At 43.8% G+C, this 15023-nt stretch overlaps 1 protein-coding gene across 6 annotated transcripts in view; it reads right to left on the bottom strand.

The window, feature by feature from the left end:
* Window positions 1–1617: 1617 nt before the first annotated feature.
* The window catches only part of PLEKHG1 (pleckstrin homology and RhoGEF domain containing G1), a 248869-nt gene continuing 235463 nt past the window's right edge, over window positions 1618–15023 (bottom strand). For all 6 annotated transcript variants that reach the window (XM_024996654.2, XM_024996651.2, XM_024996655.2 and 3 more), the window contains 2 exons: window positions 12462–14082; window positions 1618–5178 (listed from right to left, as the gene is read on the bottom strand). In XM_024996654.2, coding sequence (XP_024852422.1) covers window positions 4115–5178; window positions 12462–14082 — 2685 coding nt within the window. In that variant the 3' untranslated portion in view covers window positions 1618–4114. The remainder of the gene's footprint in view (window positions 5179–12461; window positions 14083–15023) is intronic.

Raw genomic sequence — 15023 nt, 5'->3', positions numbered from 1 at the left:
TTGTGACCCCTGGACTATAGCCTGCCAGGCTCCTCTGTCCATAGGATTCTTCAGGCAAGAATACTGGAGTGGGCTGCTATTTCCTACTCCAGGGGTTCTTTTCAACCCAGGGGTCAAACTAGAGTCTTTTCTGTCTTCTGCATTGGCGGGCGGATTCTTTACCACTTTGCCGCCTGGAAAGCCCCACTTTTGTTCCCTGGAGAGCATTAATTACGGAGACCTGCTCAAGGGCAAGCATTTTGGCCGGGCTTGGATCCCAAAATGGCTTAGGCCAAAAATGGCTTCTATCAAGAAAGCCACACCTGTTTCTCTTTCTCTGGGGACACACTACCTTATCTGCTTACGTCACCACCTTTTAGGATGATACTCACCTTTAAATTCCATCCTCAGATCTCAGAGTCACCTCATCAGAATCCAGGCCCAAAGAGACTTGATCTATTTTTTTCTTTTTAAAGAAGGTGAAATTTGGATTTTTATGTTAAAACTTTTTAAAATTGTGAAAACCAGATTCAGACTCCGGGTCACCAGTTTATAGCCTCTGATTTCACTAGTATATACAAGAAGGAATTTGCTTACCCGTGGTCTTGGGATGCTTGTATGGACAGCCATACCTTGCCTTGGGGTTTCTCAGGTTATGCTAGTGGTAAAGAATCTGGTTGCCAATGCGGGAGACATAAGAGGCGTGGATTCCAGCCCTGGGTTGGGAAGATCCCCTGGAGGAGGGCATGGAAACCCGTTCCAGTATTCTTGCCTGGAGAATCTCAGGGACAGAGGAATTTGATGGGCTACCGTCCACGGGGTCACAGAGAGTCAGACATAACTGAAGTGTGACTTAACACACGTGCACACCTTGCCATACAAACAGTAAGATACCTGAAGGCTTGTGTTTGCCCCATAGAGCGGATGATTTACTTGTTATCCCCACCCTGTTCTCTTACGTTTGAGCTGAATAAACATGGTTTTAGAAATAATGAAGTGAAACTGCTTGCTTCTCTTCCTTTCCTATTGTATGACGCATTGTGAATAAGCCATGGTCAGGAAAATCAAGTTTTGTTGTTTATCACAGATACACAAAGTGGACTTTGCCCATGGGCTTGCATCACCGGGTAAAGTAGAGAAGTTTGCCTGTTGGCACTGAAAATATCTCAGCATTCTGGGCCCATCTCCTCTATCTCACCTGCCTTCAACCCCACGGCTGCCTGCTAGGCTGTTCTAGGATCTTCTCTCACCGTGAAAGCCAGTCATTAGGACAGGCACTTAGCCTAAAGGGAATTTTTCAGGCTAAATTTAATATTTGAAAAGTAATCAAAAGATATAGAAAATGGTCTGTCACAGGCTGCTGTTATATCATCATAACACTTCTTTTCTTCTTTCTCTCTCTCTTTTTTGGCCACACTGAGAGGCATGTGTGATCTTATTTCTCTGACCAGGGGTCAGATCTGTGCCCCACATGCAACAGAAGCATGGAGTCCTAGCCACTGATTCACCAGGGAATGCCACCCTGAATTATTTTCTACACATTTTCTAATTATTTTCTAAGACGAGGCAAAGTAGTACAGTAGTATAATTCAGACAAATCTTGATCTTTCTAGAATCAACACACTAATTCACACTGTATTTTGCTTTGTATTTTACAAACTTTATTAAATAATGAGCATTACTAACTTTCATTATCTTATATACAGTATTTAAACTGTTTTCCAAGATGCACGGGCTTTTTTTGTTTTGTTTTGTTTTTTTGCACAAAGAACAGAGTAGGTGAAAAGTGAACTTATAAAAACAATTAAATCTTCAGTACAGAGACCTAATAAGAACTTGACATACACTTAAGTACATATAACTGTTTCCCTGCAATTATATACATCCCTACCCCACCTCCCGAAGAAACTATTTTTTTTTTTTTTGAAACTATTTTAAACAAGAGCACTCAATGGATAACTTTGAGGGAAAATATGAACCTGATGATATATGTACACACATATCTCAAAATCTGCATCCTGGCTGACAGAAGGGGTGTACAGAACTACAGATTTGTCCTAGAACCTAAAGACAACCATACAGACATTTTATACAGTAAGACAGCAGCCTTCGTGCAGCAGGGTGTCTTCCTATAAGTAATATCAAAGTCGTGCAACAGGACTGGTGTGGAGAATTAATAATTTCTGAGAGTAAGACACCAGAGTATATGGATAATACAGAATCTGGGTCTTACAAACTAAAAAGCAGAACTGGGAAACTGTGTTCCTGGGACAAGAAAGTCAGGTAACTTTGTTTTGTAAACACATTTACACATATCTCTAGCAAGTCTGAGAATCCACACTCTGTTACAATGTTTCTCTTTTCTGATACTGCTTCATCTTGAAAACTCATGTTATGTTTAAAGAAAGGCCATGAAAGAAGAAATGTTTCCAGAAAACTGTTCGTCAATATGGACTTTGTTTTATAAGCTACAAGAAGAAAGTACAGTACGGAAAAAGAAGATATGGGTTATGTTTTTGTTACTTAGAAAAGGAATGCGTTAGGTACCTGTGTATAAGGATGGTCACATTTTATGTTAAGTACAAGAGGCATAGCACTTAAAGAGAAAAAAGAATTATGCTAAGATGACTCAAAGTACTGATTCAAATCAACATCATTGCTTATCTTTAAATGAAAAGCCCAGATCCCATTTCCCTATACAGACTAGCATATCTTTTAAGATGAAAACAGAGGGTGGGGAAGGACCACAGAATGTAGCCAAAATGAGAATGCAAAGGCCACTGTTTGAGAAAATATTCTTTTTTCATTTACTGGAGTCTTCAAAAAAATATTTTTAGAAAGCAGCAATAAATCCGCTATCATTTTTCTCTTCAGCTTCTTTAATTTTGTGTTTCACTCACAAGGTCTTGCTTTTGTTTTTCTGTTCCCTTCTGTAAAGAGTTGTATCAGTCATCATATCACAATGAACTGCTATTTAAAGGCCACAATTACAACATGAAAGTAAGATATGACTAGTCAGAACTTAGTGACCAAAGATTCTGCTCTTCTGTATGCCCCCAAACAATGAAAAAAGACTGCCATATTATGTCTGGATTAGAAAATAAATGTCATGGCCCTCAATAAAATCCTCAAGGCTGGGTTCAGGTTATCGGGATGAGCACAAGACTCGTGAAAGGGCATCTGCACAGCTGCTCTGGGAAGGCTAGCTTTAAAGGACACTGTTTTAGCTTATGGTTTACTTCGTGTTGATTAAAAACAGGCATAAGAAGTAGTGGAGGTTTCTATCTGCTCCCTACCCCCAACTGTCACATGATGAGATAATCAAGTTGTAACCAGATGTCAACCCATCTTCTCTAATAAGTCGATTTGCATTTTCTTGCACTTGGTTTTAAACCATTAAGGGAATCATTCATTTAACCCCATGGAACATAAAATACATCATGAGCAGCACATTCTTCAGGCTTTGTTCAGGAATACAGGTAAGAATTTTTGCTTATAGAAGATTGGTCATATTACATTCTAATTTCCAATAATTACACACTTTCTGCACTATAATGACCTGATGTAAGGAAGTCAGCATAGAAACCCTAAAATGGGTATCTAGACAATATTCTGATTAGAGATCCCTCATTTGAGGTTTTCTAGGGTCTTGTCATGAATTTAACAGAAATGTCACAGGTAAGCATGATCCTTTAAACGGCTTTAGTTTCCTTTCTTTTTCCTTCCTTGTCGCCTCTGAGTCCTAGGATAAAACTAACTAGTGGCTTCCAGGTAATAGGAGAGGATTATTGTATTTCTTAAAGTCTTAGTACTAATTGTCAGGAGAGGGGGAAAAAAATACCATGGCCATCATGTTTAAAAAAAAAAAAAGTCTAAAAATTTTCAAGGAAGATTGACTTACATGAAACATGAAGACCATCAGCATCAGAAAACAGTGTTACGTGCTGACATTTGCTACAGTACAATCCTGGCTGATCACCAGACGTTTCAAAAAATTGTGCTATTAAAGAAAGTATATTTTACATCTCTGGTTATTACAAAGTTGTTTTAATCTGGTGCATACAAAACACCTCTCAGAATCTGTAACTCACGAGCATAGTAAGAAGTTAATTGAGACAGCTACTCTTAAGAACCTTTAGGCAAAGCTGCTTGAACTAAGACACTGGAATTTTTCCCTTAGAGACTGCACAATATTTTGCTGATTGGGAGATGGGCCCTTCCAGAGATAGTCATTCAGTTTGTCGGGATCATTGTATGGCGTCAGATACGGCGAAATCCCAAGTTTGCCACTTACTGGCTTTTTTGGAGTGCACGGACTATTCAAAGAGTAAGAAGTCGTGTGGCTGCAGACGTTATCTGCAAAGTCAGCGTCTGTAATCTTTGGGTCAGATTTCCTCCTCCGACTGTGAGACAGTTCTAACTCAGACTCATCTTCTTCTGACTTGATCTCCACATAGTCATCTTCGTCTCCTTCAGTCTCTTTGAAATTGGAAAAATAGTTCTGGGTAGCCATTTGAGCACTTAAAGGTAAATTTCTATTCACTACCAGAACTTTCTGCGAGTCCTGGAGTGTGAGATCTGAGCGTTTTTCAGGGCCCTGTTGACCTGAGTCAGCAATACTTGGCAGCAAGTCCTGGTGACTCTCCCACCTTGAACTTCTGTGTAGAGAGACAGGCTGCTGCTTTGCCACGCCACTAGGGTAGTTGATGGAGTCTGCAGACTTGTTTATCAGGATGGAGGAAGATGATTGGGACCTGTTATAAGGCTGAGATTTAGCACTGATTCCTTTCCGACCCAGAGAGTTGTAAAGATGGCCCTGGCAGGAGTTCTCTTTGTTTGGCTGGCTGACCACCACGCTGTGTCTCTGCACGAAGCCCAGCAGAGGGTCGGAGGTTTGAAGAGAAGGCACAGAGCAAGCTGCAGACAGTTGTTTTGGGGTACTTCTTGCATTGATCTCTAAGATGGGATATTTTGACTTTAAGTCTTGTTCTGGCCAGGGACAGAAGTCAGCTAACTCTCCATTACTATAGGTTGAATGCAAAAGCCAGTCCTCGCTACCTTGCTGGGCATGGGAAGGTGATGCAGAGCTGAGGTTGGAGGGGTCTTGAGGGCTGGCCCAGCCATCCTTCTGAGTCTTAAAGGGGGTCTCTCTAAATACAATCTGGTCATACAGTTGGGAATACTCAGCAATCCTGGCACCTGGAAGGAAAGTATTAAAACAATAAATATACACAGAATCATTTCTGCATGTGAAGATTAAAAAACTAAGAATGTTCTAATAACATATTTAAAATATTTGAACAGTAGACAGGACTTTAAAGTTTGAGGATGAGAAATCATCAAATGCTAAGCAACACAAAATTAATTAATTAATTAAACTAACACAGTCTAAAAAAAAAAAGCCACCTAAAACTTCATTTAATTTGACCTAATTCTGGATTATTTTATTTCAACAGCAGGTCTGCAAGGGTTCCCTGTTCGTAATGAAAATTTCTAGTGTTTTTTACGAGCATGGAATAGTGTCAGTGGATCATAAAACAGGAATCATAAAAATAAGAAAGTCAGCACTTAAACCCTGGTCAACAAAAAATAACTCAAGTAGTCATTAAAAGAAGCACACCCACCGTGCAATGGCTACTAACCCTGCCTCACAGGCTTGGCTGCTCTCAGACTACTACTACTGGAAGAGTCTGCTTCTAGCAGCTGCTCCTGTACTTTCTGTTTCCAGGCAGCCCCCCACTGCCACTGTCTGGGGATGTTGACAGGAGGTCCTTACTTCCAGGACTTCAAGACCACACGTCCCGACTGACCCACATCTTCTTTCCCATCACCTAGAAGCAGGCCACTGAAGTTTTCCAAGATAAGTCTTCCAAGTCTTAATGTCTTGGCTTTCAAGACATTAAGCATGAATCATCCCGTACATATAATACATAATATAATGCTCTCTAGTACTGGTTACAGGACAGGATTTTGCCACCATTTCCATGAAAGCTATTGCCATTTCAGATTAAGCTATGAGGCCATTATCCTCTCTGCTCCACTTCTGAGTGCAGACATTTCCATTTATCAATTTTTGCTTTTTGGCTCTGCCAGGTGGCATGTGGGATCTTAGTTCCCTAGCCTGGAGACCAAACCCCTGTTCCCTGAAGTAGAAGCAGAGAGTCTTAACCACTGGGCCACCAGGGAAGTCCCAGAGTACAGACATTTCTAAAGACATTAACAGAACCAAGATATGGATAGAGAATTCTGTTGGGTCAGGAATGATCTAGAAGAGAGAGCCCAGAGACATCAATTTCAAAAGTTGTCTCCCCCCACCTTCCGGTCCAGGTACCCATATGACCACTGTAGCATCCAAGAATTCCATGAATCCTATAAATTGCTCAGACCACATCTACAAAGTCCCCATGAAAGGAAGCTATCTATCCTGTATATAAGGACCAGGAAGTGACAGCATATCTCCTACTTGAAGCCATTTCTATTTCTAGTAAATCATTCCTTGAAGTTAAACTAAACATTTAGTTGAGCTCCTGCCATTTCTTTCAAGTTTGTCTTCTGTGAGGACAGACAACAAGGTGCTGAAACTTCCTCAAAATTACTTGCCCCTTAGTCCCCGGAATCAGGATAAATAGTGTTTATCTTCTCATTTTAGGTCCTGCATTCATTCAGATCCTTTAGACTTTTGAGTCCAAATTCCTTTGAAGGACAGAGATTATTAGCTTAGAATATCTAGTAACAAAAACTTGAACTCCTTAAAAGGCATAGTAAAGACTCTTGATACCAATTAAGATTTGGTAACCCCTTAAGACTGGAAAAGGTCAGTTTTCATTCCAATCCCAAAGAAAGGCAATGCCAAAGAATGCTCAAGCTACCACACCATTGCACTCATCTCACATGCTAGTAAAGTAATGCTCAAAATTCTCCAAGCCAGGCTTCAACAATACATGAACTCGGAACTTCCTGATGTTCAAGCTGGTTTTAGAAAAGGCAGAGGAACCAGAGATCAAATTGCCAACATCTGGTGGATCATGGAAAAAGCAAGAGAGTTCCAGAAAAACATCTACTTCTGCTTTATTGACTATGTCAAAGCCTTTGACTGTGTGGATCACAATAAACTGTGGAAAATTCTGAAAGAGATGGAATACCAGACCACCTGACCTGCCTCTTGAGAAATCTGTATGCAGGTGAGGAAGCAACACTTAGGACTGGACATGGAACAACAGACTGGTTCCAAATAGGAAAAGGAGTACGTCAAGGCTATATATTGTCACCCTGCTTATTTAACTTCTATGCAGAGTACATCATGAGAAACGCTGGACTGGAAGAAACACAAGCTGGAATCAAGATTGCTGGGAGAAGTATCAATCACCTCAGATATGCAGATGACACCACCCTCATGGCAGAAAGTGAAGAGGAACTCAAAAGCCTCTTGATGAAAGTGAAAGTGGAGAGTGAAAAAGTTGGCTTAAAGCTCAACATTCAGAAAGGAAGATCATGGCATCCGGTCCCATCACTTCATGGGAAATAGATGGGGAAACAGTGGAAACAGTGTCAGACTTTATTTTTTTGGGCTCCAAAATCACTGCAGATGGTGACTGCAGCCATGAAATTAAAAGACGCTTACTCCTTGGAAGGAAAGTTATGACCAATATAGATAGCATATTCAAAAGCAGAGACATTACTTTGCTAACAAAGGTCCGTCTAGTCAAGGCTATGGTTTTTCCTGTGGTCATGTATGGATGTGAGAGTTGGACTGTGAAGAAGGCTGAGCACCGAAGAATTGATGCTTTTGAACTGTGGTGTTGGAGAAGACTCTTGAGAGTCCCTTGGACTGCAAGGAGATCCAACCAGTCCATTCTGAAGGAGATCAGCCCTGGGATTTCTTTGGAAGGAATGATGCTAAAGCTGAAACTCCAGTACTTTGGCCACCTCATGTGAAGAGTTGACTCATTGGAAAAGACTCTGATGCTGGGAGGGATTGGGGGCAGGAGGAGAAGGGGACGACAGAGGATGAGATGGCTGGATGGCATGACTGACTCGATGGATGTGAGTCTGAGTGAACTCCGGGAGTTGCTGATGGACGGGGAGGCCTGGCGTGCTGCGATTCATGGTGTCGCAAAGAGTCGGACACGACTGAGCAACTGAACTGAACTGAACTGAACCCCTTAAGAGACTGAAAACCTACATGGACTTACCCATCCTGAAATATACAACGTTTAGTCAACTATGAAACCCAGCCAATGTCAGCTGGAACTTTAGGCCTGTCTTTGGTTAGCAGTCCCACCTGAAAGTCAAGATGGTTCTTCCTGAGCCATTCTCACCTACACCATGGCTCTGAGCCTGGTGCTACAGCTCAATTAGGAAGGCTCTGTACTTTCACAAGCTTCCAAGAAAATGACAATTTTGGAGAGAACAGTGAGGGCTAATTTTAAAAATTCAGTTAAACTACTGCAGCACCAAAATTTAACTCCAAAATCTTATAAGAACTGTTAGCTCTTGATTTTTAGAACATCTCAACAAAACCCCAGAAAAATCTCAAACCATGTATTATTCAAAATAGTCACAGTATTTCTCATGCTTTTTTCTTCATCACAGTTCTTCTTCCTTTTCTTAATCAAGTCCTTAATCAATTTACCTCTTAAGACCCTCTATAAGCCCTATCACTTCTATAGATCCTTTTCTAACTTATTTCTCTGAAGTCTTATATACTAGTATGCACCATAATATTTAGCTGTTGCTTGTATATGTATATATGCATTCGTTTACACAATCTTGTGTTGGTAGCTGTTTTATCTAAGCTGGTTTATTATTCCATCTACTCCACCACAGAACAATCCCCACTGAAATCAAAACATAGTTCTGGATAGAAATTGGTCTCAAGAACTACTTGATTACTCAGAATTTTTGGACAGCCTCTGTTCATTCTAAATATGTTAAACATAAAGGTGCCTTCCTTAAGACTATACCACTAAGACTGGAAAGGCAGCCAAGAATTCAGGTTTAGCAGGAAAAGGAGCAGCAGAACGACAGGTGTTAGTAAAATGCTATGTAAACATATATATTTTATACAACTTATAATGGGCACAATTTATCTTCAGATAATAGAAAGCTGACCATTTATAAATTTGGAATAAAAAGTATCTCATAAGTAGACAATTTTCTGTGACTAGTGTGTGTGTCTTTTTGGTCTCAGCTTGACATTCTAAGAAAGTCTATAACTTGCCTGATGCTAACAAGAAGGTGAGACAAGCTTTCAGAGCAATAGGCTGTCATGAAATAGAGTCCCTTAGTCAGACATATCGGAAATAGCCAGCTCAAGATGACACCTCTAGCCTAGAAAACTTAGTAGAAGTCAGCAGGATCAACATTCTTCCTCTTTCTTAGTTCAGGCATTAACAGTCCTTATAGACCAAGTACATTATCAGTATTCTACAAGCCCAGGTTTATTTCTTTTTTGTAAGTTTAGAAGGGAAAATTCTTGTCATTACAGACAAAAATTTGAAGTGATTCTTATTGATAGAAGTATGAAATAGAATATTTTCAAGGCAGGATTAAAATCGATGCTTCTAATGTTGCTTGGGTGTAGAGAACAAAATGTTATTTTGCCTTTCTTACTTTATACAAGGAGGAAAATTCCTCAAACCTTTATGGAGTCTTCTCCCACGTAAAATATCACCAAAAGAAAAAAAAAAAATTGTGTGTGTGGTGGGTGGGAAGGGAACCCAAAGCTTCTTTGGTCTCTAAGACTGTCAGGAGGAAGGCCTGATGGGACAAGATGGCCAGCATGCGCTCCAAAAGGTGGGAGGGACTAGACCTGGTTGGGTGACTTATAGGCGGAAGTGTGGCCCGGCCCGGGGCCTGTAGACCCCGGCTAGAGAGTTCAATAAAGGTGCTGGAGAGTTTCAGCAGGTGAATAGGGCGTTCCTCCTTCCGCACAACACCGAGAGCAAGCTCCTGGCAAAGTGGCAAGGCCCATACGGAGAAGTCTGGAGAATCGGTCCATTCGATTACGACGTCCTGTGCCCAGATAAACAAGAGAGAGAAAAGGAGTCATCATGTCAACTGATTGAAAGCCTGGTGGGCACAGGAAGTGGTCTCGATCCACCCAGATGGAAGAGTCCTCAGGTCTGAGAGGAGGCGGGCCCTAGGGACATACTCCCGCCAGCCAGCAGGGGGAGACACCACTCTCAGAAGGTGACTCTGGAGAGATCTCTTTCTTAGAGAGAATGTTGATGGTAGCCCACCACGTGGAGAAAGGGCCCAGACACAGAGCTGAAAAATAAAAAGATCCTACAGGAGCCCAGGAAGACACCAGTAGGCAAAACAAAAAGAACAAACCAAAAGTGGGGAAAAAAGCAAAAGAAAACCCCAAAAGGAAATCTACTTAATATTTAAAAGGTGGGTAAACGTGAAAGTGAAGTCACTCAGTCGTGTCCGACTTTTTGTGACCCCATGGACTGTAGCCCACCAGGCTCCTCCCTCCATGGGATTCTCCAGGCAAGAGTACTGGAGTGGGTTGCCATTTCCTTCTCCAGGGGATCTTCCTGACCCAGGGATCGAACCCTGGGCTCCTGCATTCCAGGCAGACGTTTTAACCTCTGAGCCAGCAGGGAAGCCCTAGGATAATAAGGACTATTCAAAGTTGTACTGAGTTCTCATGATTCAGTATTGAGACCTGGCTTCTACCAGGGTTAGAACTTTGTATGGTTAATCGATGGTCCATATTCCAAACAATGTGCCTCAAGCAATTACCTCTTTTTAAAGGACAATGTGCTGGCCTAATCAATCTATTCTCAAGTGAAACCTCACTATGGTATTTGCTCTCATTCTGAGGTGCCGTAGCCTGGATTCAGTCAGTGGTTGCATTGCCAATACGCCACTTATGCTCTAAAACAGTCTGCCTGCAGCTGGAATTCAGTCACTTGTTCTACATGTAATAACAAACCAGTTTAGCAACACTAGAGTTAGAAAAGGGACGTGAATTAATTCAAGCATGTTATTGCAAAGAGAAAAATATATGCGATCCAGCCTTTATCATATTTGTATAAACATCACTTTTAACCTTTATTTTACTTAAAAAGAAGAACAAGTCAAAGAGTTTGTAAAATCCTTCAGGTCACATTTCCAGGGCTTAACATCCCTAAATGTTAAGAAATCTTACTGTATGAAAATTCTTAAACATTCCCAAACTTAAAAATTTTTTCCCCTACAGATTTTGGTCATGCAACTTGTTGAGTTCACTTAGGACTCAGATACCTGCTTCTTATTCTCTGGTTCCCACATAAGAAAGCAGTCCCAAAGACAGGAAGTCAGTGGCATCAAGCTGGCCGGATGAGCCATGTTGCCATCAAGCCAATTAACAAGACATGCCCAGATAGTGAGCCATCTGGTTTTTACTTCTAGTTGGAGAACTGTCTCCTCTCATTTGATACAGAGGCAGTTCTTAGTCAGAAGTTCTATGGCAGGGATTCCTAAAATAGGATGGAAAGTCCACAGTTTACAAAACTCAGATTCCTGAGCCTAACCCCAGAAATCTCTCTGAATCTGGAGGTGAAAAACTCCTCAGGTGACAGCACCCTCAGGTTTTTTTCTTTCCATGACAATCCTGAGCTTTATTCACATAGATGCCCGGCTTCCACGAAGAACCCTGTGTAATTTAGCCAGGGGATATGTATATTTTTTCCCATGTCCTGAGGCAAGCAGGATTTTAGTTCCCTGACCAGGGATTGGATTTGGGATCCTGTGGTAAGAGTGTCAAGTCCTAACCACAGGACCACCAGGGAATTCCCTGTACTTCTTTATAATTGAGAAAAAGGCAAACATGATTATCTCATTCTTTCAACCCTAATGGTACCAATATCACACCTGTGATCCTGGTTTAGTTCTGCCCCCAAAGGAGGCTTGACTAAAAGAATTAAATTCCTTGGAAGCATACCTGAGAATACCAAATGACATATTATCAGACGGATTATAGCAGCTATTAAAAAAAAAAGTAACAAATGAAAAACAGCTGGGTTAGTATGAACAGTTTTTTAAAAACTGCAGAAGGGACTCCTTTTTGTCTTTGTTAGGATGAGTAGGCATTATTGTTGGGATTCTGGAGCAAAAAGCAATCCTATTCCGTGTGTGTCCAAACCTTAAACTCTTCACTCCGCTACCCAGCCACTCCTTCTAACACACTGATGCACAGGGAAAAAGCTGTAGATGCCACCAGTGAAACTGAAGGCTATTTTTCAACCTTAGATTAAATTAGACAAAGCTGCTTCAAACAGTATATCTGGAGTGATGACGTCACAGACACCAGGAAACCCTCCAGACCCACTGGTGTGATGGGGTGGGTGCTTCGTCTGCGTGTCAGTGAGCCTGTGGTCTCGCTGTGAGAATGAACATCGGGGTGGCAGCATCCTCACAGTGCTAGGGGCATTTAGAACCTGAGCGCGACTCTCTGCCGGTCCTCGGAAAGAGAAGGGCTGCTTGGGACCTACCGATGGCGGGCCCGCCCTGCCTCTTCTCTTCTAGGATGGCCGCCAGGTCCTTGGACGCGGGCTTCTGCGGCTGGCTACTGAGCGTCTGTTCCAGCTCTGGGTTTTTCACTTTTAGCAGCTGATTTGCCTTCTTGATCTTCTGACTGTACTGCCTGGCCATCAGGAAAACCCTGCTCCTGGTCTTGTCTACATTGTCCAGCCCGGGCTCAGGGTTCTCTAGGTCCGCTGAGGACAGGCTGCCGCCGGCCACATCATAGGGACTCTCTGCGGGCGGCAGGTCACTGGCCAGCGACAGCCGGTGGAGACTCAGGCAGGAGCTGTCTTTGGAGGCTGGGTCTCGGTCCAGGGCGCAGGGGGCTGGCCCGGGCCTGTCTGCCGGCGGCGCGAGGAGAGCCCGGCCCGCGGCCAGCGAGAGCGGGGAGCGCGCGCTCAGCTCCGGGGTACTGCCCGCCAGCGGCCGCTCCTGCACGTCATCTTTGCTAACCGGAAACGCGGCCAGGAGCCGGTTTCTGGCTTTGACTTCGTTTTTCTTGATGTAGTTTTCCAAGTCATTCCAGATTTCATCTACTTCTTCAGACAGTTTATCAGAGATGGACCGATCCGCTAGGGCCAAGTTGCAGCCGAAGGAGTTATAGAGCAAACTCAGATAATCGTTATCAGAGGAGCCTGGCGGGTAGGGCGCCTCGTCCTCACTGAACTGGAGGCTGTCCTGGGAAGCAGAGGCCCGCAGACTATCACAGCACCCCAAGTCGGCCTCCAAGCCCAGGAAGGTGCTCCTTGCAGAACGCTTCGGGCTGCTGCCCTTGAAGTCCCGGGAGGGCGCCTCCGGGAGCGCAATGGTGTCATAGACATTCTCCTCCATCACCTGGAGGTCGTGCATGCTTTGGTTCCAGGCCTCCCCGGCCGGGAGGGCTCCATCTCTCCTGGGGTGCAATGTGCTCTCCTCCTCAGGCCCCGCTGGCTTCTTGGAGAAGGCCAGCTCTGGGGTGCTCTTGGGGCGAACAGAGTCCCTGACTGGTTTCTGGGGACTGACTTCAGCGTCTTCGCGTTTAGCAACCATCAGTTTCAAGTCCTCGTAACTTATGTTGTCATAGACATGGTCTATGTCATCTATAGTCAACTCTATAGAGGACCCGTAGGGAGTTGTCCCGTCCTGCCCCTCTGTTTTAGGGTCACCCTGCAGTTCCCTCCGGGAGCTGTACTGAGAACCACCACTGTCCCTAGTTCTTATGTCAGGGGGACACGTGTTGCTCTCGCCAGCACTGCTGGCCCGCCGCACAATCCTGTGGCCAGAGCTGGAGGTCTCGGAGGACTCGATTTGTCCCATGTGCCAACTGCAAGGTCGACTAGAAGTACCATCTTCACACAGCTGGGCTGAGTTCAGATCCGAGGAGGAGAAGGATGGCAGGAACATCTGATAGTCGTCTTCATCCTCCTCGTTCTCCTGCGACCTTCGGCTGGGAAACAGGGCTTGGCGGATCTGGTGGTCGGTCCAGATGTTTCTGACAGCCCCACCCCCACGAAGCACGCTCAGGATGGTCGAACTGCTTGGCTGACTGTTCCGCTGGGCAGGAGAGGGCCCTGCTGAAGTCAACTGGGGAGACCCTTCCTCTCTGGAAACCTGAGGATGAGAGAAACATACCGATTGAATTACCCCCGACAGGTCACGTAATTCAGAATAGTCTCCTGTATTTACACATTGTCTTTCCCCCTAGACGTGATATTCTTAAAGAAAATCATCAGGACACATGGTTGATTTTTAACTGAATTGAAAGCACATTGGATATTTTGCAGTAGGGGCAGAAAGGACAGGAACTGATGTTTACTGAGAAATAGGCTCAGCTATCGGAGAAGGCAATGGCACCCCACTCCAGTACTCTTGCCTGGAAAATCCCATGGACCAAGGAGCCTGGTGGGCTGCAGTCCATGGGGTCGCTAAGAGTCGGACATGACTGAGCGACTTCACTTTGACTTTTCACTTTCATGCATTGGAGAAGGAAATGGCAACCCACTCCAATGTTCTTGCCTGGAGAATCCCAGGGACGGGGGAGCCTGGTGGGCTGCCGTCTATGGGGTCGCACAGAGTCGGACACGACTGAAGCGACATAGCAGCAGCAGCAGGCTCAGCTATTTGAAGACGTTCTCCAAACTGCATGTTCATAATCACTCTTTGAAGTGGATATGATTGTACCAGTTTCAGTGGTAAAGAATCCGCCTGCAAAGCAGGAGTTGCAGGAGATGCAGGTTCAATCCCTGGGTCAGGAAGATTCTCTGGAGCAGGGCATGGCAACCCACTCCAGTATTCTTGCCTGGAGAATCCCATGGACAGAGGAGCCTGGTGGGCTACAGTCATAGGGTCGCAAAGAGGTGGACATGACTGAAGCAACGTAGCAAACAGGCACGCACATACCAGTTTCACAGTAAGCACATTTAGGCTCTTAGGGTTCAGTAACTTAACTCTCCCTCGTCAGTGGAAAGGCTAGGATGCAAACCCAGGTCACCTTACCCCACTGCAGGGAATCAGCTAAATACAGAAAACTGTCAGATACTTCAAATCATTTT

The sequence above is a fragment of the Bos taurus genome, chromosome 9, assembly GCF_002263795.3.
Source record: "Bos taurus isolate L1 Dominette 01449 registration number 42190680 breed Hereford chromosome 9, ARS-UCD2.0, whole genome shotgun sequence".
In the NCBI taxonomy this organism is placed as follows: Eukaryota; Metazoa; Chordata; class Mammalia; order Artiodactyla; family Bovidae; genus Bos; species Bos taurus.
The sequence above is the reverse complement of the archived record's forward strand: the minus strand, read 5'-3'. Positions and strand labels throughout refer to the sequence as shown.